Source organism: Sceloporus undulatus, chromosome 6, assembly GCF_019175285.1.
Source record: "Sceloporus undulatus isolate JIND9_A2432 ecotype Alabama chromosome 6, SceUnd_v1.1, whole genome shotgun sequence".
Classification (NCBI taxonomy): Eukaryota; Metazoa; Chordata; class Lepidosauria; order Squamata; family Phrynosomatidae; genus Sceloporus; species Sceloporus undulatus.
In genome coordinates, this window is record NC_056527.1 from 169,458,787 (window position 1) to 169,467,714 (window position 8,928).

The 8,928-nt window shown below is 50.3% G+C and overlaps 1 protein-coding gene across 1 annotated transcript; it reads right to left on the reverse strand.

Annotated features, from left to right (window-relative positions):
* Positions 1–467: 467 nt before the first annotated feature.
* On the reverse strand, positions 468–8,340 carry EIF3J (eukaryotic translation initiation factor 3 subunit J). The gene is made up of 8 exons (XM_042472697.1): positions 8,194–8,340; positions 7,979–8,079; positions 5,335–5,389; positions 4,133–4,224; positions 3,396–3,510; positions 3,026–3,184; positions 1,984–2,057; positions 468–1,466 (listed from the first exon to the last, which is right to left on the reverse strand). The coding sequence occupies exons 1-8, from the start codon at positions 8,216–8,218 to the stop codon at positions 1,335–1,337; spliced, it is 753 nt and encodes a 250-aa protein (XP_042328631.1). The 5' UTR covers positions 8,219–8,340; the 3' UTR covers positions 468–1,334.
* Positions 8,341–8,928: the final 588 nt, after the last annotated feature.

Genomic DNA, 8,928 nt, shown 5'->3' on the forward strand with positions numbered 1-8,928 from the left:
TGCAGGAACTCTCAATCAACGCATCCCCATTGACAGATGGCCACCCAGCTTCCGTTTAAAGACTTCCAAGATATTTGGCAGCTTGAGGCAGAGCTGCAAATGGTATCACCATACAAGTCAAAACCTGACAAGCTGGCTGCTACTGCTCTGCCACTAAAAAAAATACACCGAGAACACAATAATTTGCCACCCTTTCCTAGCACCGGAGGCAAAAAAGACCTTACTCTACCAAACAGCATGGCTGACCCCAAATGAATAGTTGTTGGACTTCAGCAGCCATCAGCCCAAGGTAAAAGATAAAGGCTGGAGGGGAGGGTCACAGTCCAAAACCAGAGTCTGGTGTTCCAGCCAGGACAAGCGTTCCTTATTGTGCTCCTACCAGTTTATCCAGAACCCGTGCCGTGGCGGCTTCCCTCTCTTTCCATCCAGAGTTTGTTCCTGTAGTAGAAGCACAGCCAGACACAGGGTCTCAGTCCTCACAATAGTGATTTTATTAAATTAGTTGCTTTTATAAAACATTTGCAGATGTCATAATTGTTAACATAACAATTTGCCCAACTGTTGCAGCTCGCCAAGCAGGATTCCTGTATATGGAAAAAGAAAGAAAACCCAACCAAAAACAGCCAAAGTCTTGGGAGAGGTCAAACTAGAGCCACCCAAACCTGGTGGCAAAGATGTCCCCCAATGAATCAGAAGAGTAAACTAAACTGCTCAGTCCCCCAACGCAAGAGAACCACCCCCTTCTAGCCCAAGTTAACTGTTTCTGTGTCATTTTCAAGCAGTGTGGAGATGGAGGGGGTTTCCCAGAGGCACCCCTAATGCACAATCCTCCCCTCAGGCCACTCTCAAACCTTTCCAAGCTCTAATAATGTAATAGATAAAGCCTTTCTTAATAATTAAAAAAAGAGACTAAATGCACACCACGCTCTTGCTGCAAACTGCTGTTGTCGTCTGTGGAAGAGGTACAGTTAAGGCTGTTATGACTAAACCGTGCTGGTAAGAATCGTACCAGTTTGGCTTTGTTGAAACTAATTTCCCAATTCACTGCTGCTTCTGCCCTGAAGCCACACGTTGCCAAAGTTTCTGTTGATTCCTATGATTGAATAGACAGCTGAGCTGCATAATTTGGTTTTTCCCTTGGCATCAAGATGAGCCTCCCGATGCCCCAGCAGCCGAATGCTGACAAGGTGGTTGCCAAGAGCACAAAGATACTGCACCTTTTTTTGTCGTTTTCTTACTTTTGATTGTAGCATTTGGCAGAATTTAAAGGAAAGAAGTTGTGCTACACATTTAAGGGATTATGGGCAACAGAAGGACAACAGAGAGGAGAAACGTCACATGAAGTCTTCGAAGTCTTGTACGTAGCCACCGTCGTAGCCGCCGTAATCCGCCAGGTCGTCTTTCATCGTCGCTTTGAGACCGCCACCCGGCACCACGCCTTTTTTCTTCTTCTTGGCTTTATTTTGCTGGAGGAGAAGAAACAAGAAGCAGCCCGGGATTTAGCGGAGACAGTCTGTGTGTCTTTCCCCTCCCCAAACCAAGAAGACTGGAGCCTAGAGACTGGTCTGTCCAAGAGTGTGTGGAACAACCACCAATGAGTGTTTCTTCCGAGGGGACAGAACTAGCATTTGTTCCGCACTGAAAAATACAGCCGAAATCAGCGATGGGGAACGTAGAGCCATGGGCCAAACTGCAGCCTCTGGGGTCATCATAGTAGCCCTGAGGACTCAAAAGGCCGGTCTCCAAAATAAATAAATAAAGTAACATACAATTACCCCCGAATACCCTCCAAGGTCTCCTGGGGCCAGCTTCTGCAGCCAACTAACCACCAACGGTTGTCGCCCACCCCTGCTGCAAAGTATTCAACCGGAATGAAAGACTCAACATGTTACAAGCCATCCCACCTAGAAAGAGCCCGCAAGACCCCCAGCCCTCCGCCCGCCAAGACTTTGGATCCAAAACGAAAGGCGACCCACAACCCACCTTCTCTTGTTTTTGCTTCTCGCTGCATAGCACAGTCAAGGAATTTGTGATCTTTTTCAAGTCATCAACTTCCACTGAATTTGGAGAGAAAAGCACAAGGGGTTGGTTGAAAGGCATTACGTTGGCTGGCTGTGATCAAGTCACAGTCTACTGACTTGAGCCACTTATTCATTCATACTCTGCCTTTCTCCCAAGGGTCCGAGACAAAAGTTTATGTAATAAAAGAAAAGAAACGGACAATTTGAGTTTAAATGATCTTGAATGGATCCCAATTGGTGTTTCTTAAAAGGGTTCCATCGTTATTTGTGGAGCATATGGGGATTTGGGACAGCAAAGGGTTCTAGTACGTGAAGTCGAAGGCTTTCATGGCCGGCATACATCGTGTTTTGTGGGTTTGGGGGGCTATGTGGCCACATTCCAGGAGAAACAAACTCTTCTAGAACATGGCCACATACTCCAGGAAACCCACAAAAAGCTATTCTAGTAAGGCTTACCTGGGGATAAACCAGGAGCTAAATGCAGACCATGCCCTTGCTGCATAGTCTGTGAAAGGGGTAAATGAAGGCTGTTATATCTAAACAGGCTGCATTCACCCCACAAAAGCCTTCAGTGGGTTCCCTGAAGTCGTCCTATAGAAACCCACATATAAACCCCATAAATCTGCATATAGATAGTATATGGTCACAAAACAGGCACACACAAAAAAAAAAACCCTTATAAAACTATACATAAAACAATTAGCATGGCTTTCTAAGTTCAAGACTCTTTCATTCACAGCAGGAGTAACTGGATTTTTCCAGTATCAATCCATAGCAGTCCTGGATGTGGTTAATACCTTTATTGCCATTCTTCGTCCAGGACTGTTGTGGACTGATACTGAACAATCCAGTTACTCCTGCTGTGAATGAAAGAGTCTTCAACTTTAGAAGTCCCATGTATCGATCGGCTGTGCTGCAGTGGACCCTAAATCCTGCCCCTGGCTTCCCAAGGGATTGGGATCAGAAGGAAGCCCACTGTGGCCGTTTCCCCGGCATGTACTTACATGAAATGCATATATCTCGGACTAACGTTTCCAAAAAACCAGGGTAATATAGGGACTTCTCATACTGGGTTATTTTTTCTTTTAATACTTTGCCAAATTCCGTAAAGTCGTCTTTTGAAGATGGATTCATGGCATCTATTCCACATGTACTATTTACACCTGTAGAGAGAAGACCAACAGTAAGAACAGCTTCCTGATAACAGAGCTAGGAATTTAATGAATGTCTGTAGTGATCTGCTGATGGCTATCTGAAAGGCTGCTTTTGCCCTTCTGCTTTCCAATGGGATGGAGAATGCGGCAGGCTGTCAACACAGCACTTGCTCCTAACCATGTTGCCGCAGGCGCCGGCCTTCCAGCGCTTCATGCTTACCAAAGGTTTCTTTTGCTAACTCAAGGTCTGCCTCTTCTTGCAGCTTCTGAAGCCTTAATTTATCTGCTAACTGTTCTTCTGGTGTAAGTTCTTTAGATTCTTCCGATGCCTCTAACTTAAAGGGAGACACAAAACCAGTTCAATGGCATGTAGTGACTCTTTGTCTGTGTTCAGAGCTAAACTGCAACGGGAGACACACACAACAAGCTTCACATTCAGGCCAGCCCATAAATGACGGGGTGCTTCACACCTTGTTCCAGCGTCCTTCCCTTCCATCAACAATGGTTTCCAAAAGAAAACAGTGAGTAGGGACACTGGCACGCCTTCCACAAATGCGCCTCGGCGTTAACTCTTGCAAACAATACAAAGCTCCTGAAGAAGCAGGAACCTCAAGGGCTTTGTGAAGAAGCTGGAGCGTGGCTCTTGATTTAAAGGCACCCAGAAGTCAATGGCAAGCAGAAGGGGATGCCTTGGGGAGGCTGTATGTGGGGCAATCTGCTCCGGATGAAGAAGCCCCCAAAGCCCAAGAACCCCGTATGGACGACACGGATATTTAGCTTTCTCCCACCCCGCACCTCCTTTACACACCCCACGGATCCATACGAAGAAGGGCTTTCGGCTCTCATTCCTCCGCAGGACATCGAGGACGCAGCAGAAGTAAAGGCAAGCGTACAAGGCCTAGATCTGGAGCACGAAGAAGAACGCGCTCATCCACATCCCAACTGGAAAAGCCTTACCCTTCTTTTGATCTCCTCTTGCTTTTTCTTCTGCAGCTTTTCCTTCTCTTTTATCTTTTCTACTATTTTCTTCTTTTCTGACACTTTGGGTTCTGTGAACAGCGCATAATGTCATATTATATGGATTTATTTTATTAGTTTAAAAATGCATTAATGGACATATATACATCTTTCTATATTACAGTTATATGTTCATGTTGTACAAATTGACTATTCCAAATAAATATATTTAGCATTTATGTTGACAATATTAACCTTCCAATAGGAAAACAGCCTATAAAGGGTGATCATCGTTTTCTTTCTTCTCTTTCTATGGCCTGTTACAGACTGCCAAAATAAAGCTGCTTCGGGTCTCTTTGGAGGGATGCTATTTAAATGATGCATGGGTCCTAAGAGTCTGGAGTTTGCACCAAAGCCACACTCCATTCCTAAGCACCGGAGTGCAGCTTTTGCTGCAGCTTCCGGATTCTTAGGATGTATGCATCATTTAAACAGCATACCTCCAAAGAGACCCGAAGCAGCTTTATTTTGGCAGTCTGTAGCAGGCCTAAGTTATTCTACACAACTTCTTGTTAACTTAGTCATATGATTTATTCTGATTGCCTCAAAAGATACAACGCTTGAACCCAATACAAATGCTCATGAAAATAAAACTCTGTGAGTAGAAATGTCTCTTAGCCAGACATTTCCGAGTAAGTATCCTAATTCGTGTATTTCCCCTTTTTATCACTGAAATCACCTAAAGGATCTGTCTCCAATATTTAGTTTGATCTTTATGTGGGATGAAGTTAGTCATATTTAATAGATACAGTTCTGGCATAAATTGAAAAGAAATGTCTAGAACAGAATGAACTCCAATTTTCTCCGATGGCAAGACATGGCCACCAGATAAGTAGCCAATTGCCAGAATCCTTTTCCCTTCCCAAGAGACCATACTGGGATTTGTATATATTTGGGCCAGTCTGGATGGGGTCATCTCCATCTTATAATAATTCTCCTTTAGGTTTTGCTTTCTCGTAAATGTTCTAGTTTGTCGCCTGCCTTGAGTCCAATCATATCTTATATGTGTATTAATTTTCACATGTCCAAGGGCCACTCCTAAAAGCCCGGCTCTGAAAGGCCAGTGGCCAGCCAGGGCCTCTGTCCAGAAGCGGCCTCAAAAGCAACGTAAGGAAGGGGCGAGGGGTCCCTGCGCTTCTCACCTGGCTTCACCTCCGGCTCCTTTTCTTCCTCCTCCTCCTCGTCGTCCCAGTTATCCTGGCAAGCGCAGGCAAAGGGAGAAAAACAAGCAGCGCTGGTTATCGACAGGAGAACAAAACAGACCTGGGAGTCAGGCCAGAGGCAAAGCCATGGCCCACCTTTGGCCTTTGAATGGCAGAGCTACACTTGCCACTGTGGCATCTTACAAGGAAAGCTGGCAGCACACGGCTGAAAAGGGGCCTTGTCCCTTTCTGCTCCAGGAATTACTGGAACCCAGCGAGAGATTCCCAGAGGAGGCCCAAGTCGGTCAGGAAGATATCCCCCCCCCTTTTAATTAAATGTTTATTGAAATAAAAATAGACATACACACGAAAAAAACTGAACATTGTTGAATGTATGCAATGAACTGACTTCCCCTTCAATGCAAGTCTTACACAGCCTCTTTATCGTTATTAATATCCCGAAGACACCGTTGATCACCTATTTCCCTTCATTGATCAAATTAAATTAATTCCGACCTCTTGAAAACAAATACATCAACCTTGTGCAAGTGGAAAGGGGACTGGGCAAGGCTCCCGGGGGTCACTGGCCGGAACGAGACGGCCAGCCCTTTCCCAAAAGGCAGCCTCCTGGAGCCACTCGGCTCGATGCAAGTCAGCATCCTTGAGCCACCCAGCAGCATCGCAAAGGCCCTGCGAACCTGCAACTCAGCAGGAGCCTTAATTGGCACCTCCGTGCAGCTCTGTCATTAAGAGAGTCCAAGGAGCCACCCACCGCTGGAAGAGAAGCGGCCCTGGGCCTCCCAGGCAAACAGCCCTGGATCCAGCAGGAAGGGCTGGGAGCCAGTTTGGCCACAGCAGCTGGGATCTGGCGCTTTCCCTCTCAGGCTCCCTCAGAGTGGCAGCCATTTGCCTGTCCTCCTCATGCGCCACAAGGACCCGGCCAAAAAGGGAGTGATGCCTGTCTCTTCTGTAGGCTAGAATCATAGAATCCTAGAGTAGGAAGAGCCCACAAGAAGGGCCCTGATCCAGTCCATCCCCCTCCTTCTGCCATGCAGCAACTCTCAATCAGAACATCCCCATTGAGAGATGGCCATCCAGCCTCTGTTTAAAGGCCTCCAAGGAAGGAGACTCCATTACAATCTCATTGAGGAAGGAGTGTGTTCTGCTGTCATGTTGAGCTGGAATCTCTTTCCTGGAGCTTGCCTCCATTGCTCCATTGGGTCCTAGTCCCTGGAGCAGCAGAAAACAAGCTTGCTCCCTCCTCAATGTGGCCTCCCTTCAAGTATTTAGACTGTCCTCTGCCTAGAAACTCTCAAGCTTCAGCAGGTGAAAAAGGCAGACAAGCCTGTTCCTTAAAGAGAGCATGAGGCTCAGGCCTCCAGTGAGCCATTCCCAATTACAGGGAAAGCAGTCACAGCTGCCAGACGCTTAGCCACCGCCAGCCCCATCCGTCAGGAACCAAGACTCTCTCCAGAACCATCAGCATCCTTAGCAGCCATCGCTTCTATTCTGGGGCTTTGTTGTCTTCCAACGTGGCAAACTCAGGGTTCATTGGGAGGAGGCTTGCCAGCATGGCCTTCCTCTGAGGATGAGGGAGTGGGACTTGCCCAAAGTCCCCTGGCAGCTTTCCTGGGCTGCGTAAGGATTCGAACCCCAGTGGCTCCCTGGGAAGAGACTGACGCATCGCAGAAACACGCCTTTGGAAAGCGTCAAGAAACAGCTGGAGCCTGAGGCAAAAGAGGCCCAAACAAAGGCTTCTTGTGTCCCTAGAGACAAGGCAGCCATCCTTCCAAGACCCACAGCAACAAAAGCCATGGCCTGAGCCACCTGGGCTTCAGCACTGACCGCCAGCCTCGCTTGCTGGGGACGATGGGAGCTGCAGTCCGCCAGTTGCCCATGGCTGCTCCAGAACAGACTGGAAGACGTCATTCTGCCCCAAGGAGCGGCGACTCCAGCAGCAGCAGCAGCCCTGCAGGAACCGCAGCCGCTGCCTCCCTCTGGCCTGCGGCGGATGAGGATGCGGCCACACCTTCCCCAAATCTAGGCAAAGGGAAGCCATGGCCCTTTAGAGAGCTGGCCAATATCTCTGGCTCCTGACTCTGAGGGCAGGGCTTCCTTCTGGGGGTCTCCTGGCTGCAAGGCTGCGCTCTGGAAGGAGCCATTCTGCCTGCGTGGCTTTGGCAGCATGGAAGCCAGAGGGGCAGAGAGGCCTTGGGGCCCCTGTTTGGGGATATGGGCCCAGGGGACCCTGCCTCCCAAACCAAGGGGAGGGAGGGAGGGAGGGAGGGAGGGAGGGGAGGCCAAAGTGGCAAAGGGCCTGGAAACCATGGAGCCCTTGCTGGGGCTGTTTAGCCTGGAGAAGAGAAGGTTAAGAGGGGATATGAGGAGAGCCCTGTTTGAATACTTGAAGGGAGGCCATATTGAGGAGGGAGCAAGCTTGTTTTCTGCTGCTCCAGAGAATAGGACCCAATGGAGCAATGGAGGCAAGCTCCAACAGGAGGAGGAACCTCCTGAGAGTCAAAGGGCTGTTTGAGAGCGGAAGGCGCTGCCTTGCCAAAGGAGGCCGGGGCTGGGCTGGACCAGGGCCCTTCGGGGTCTCTTGTGGCTCCAGGGCCTGCCTCAGGCCCAGCCCAGGCGGAGGCACCTTGACGTCCTCGTCCTCGTCCTCTCCGGCCCATCGGTCGGCGGCGGTGGGGAGCCGCAGTCGGCCCGACGAAGAAGACTCCGAGGCTGCTGCCTCCGCGTCTGGAAGGAAGGAAGGGAGAGAGACAGAAGGAGAGGAGGGTCATTCCCGGCGGAGGGCGTCCCCTCTCCGCCGGAGCCCCGGCTGCGGCTGCTGCTTCTTCTCCCCTGACTCACCCCAGGAGTCCGCCTCGGCCGCCATCTTGACCGTCGCAGCCCTCGCTCGATCGCTCCCTCGCGGGGAAGAAGGGGCGGGGCCGCGCGGAGCACGCCGGGAGGAAGCGGAAGTGACGCTGAGGAAGCCGGGGACAGGCCGCAGGCGGCGGTGGCTTCCGGTCTCCTCCCCTTCCGGCCTAGAAGACTACATCCCCCAGAAGCCCCAGCGCCCTCGGCCCTGCACTAGCCTTCCCATTGGCCTGCCTTACGCCCGGCCCTGAAGCTCAGTCTTATTGGCTCAGAGGCTTCGCTGAGAACGGGGCGCTGCTGCTGCTGCTGCTGCTGCTCTTGAAGGGAAGCCTTCCGAAAGGGCCGAACACTTGCGGGCTTTTGATCCTTGGAAGTTTGAGCCGGTAACTGTTAAGGCAAGGCCACAGAACTGCCCCGGGAGCCCAGGCAGAGAGAGGCAGGCATCCTTCTGGCGCCCAGCACCACCAGAGGGAATGGCACAAGCCAAGGCGGCCAGGGTCTAAGGCTGGGGGCTCTGGGGCTTTGGCGTCTTCTGGAAGGAGGCCCCAGATGCCGGCCAGGAAAGCCCGGGACCTCCTCCATTGGGAAGCCTTCGCTGAAGCAGGAGACCCAGATGGGGCTTCAGACAAGTTGCAGAGAAGCTGGGCAGCTAAGACTGTGCCTATGAACCCTTTCAGAGACCGGACACTGGATGACGAATGGGGCCTAACTAACCCAAGAGCCATG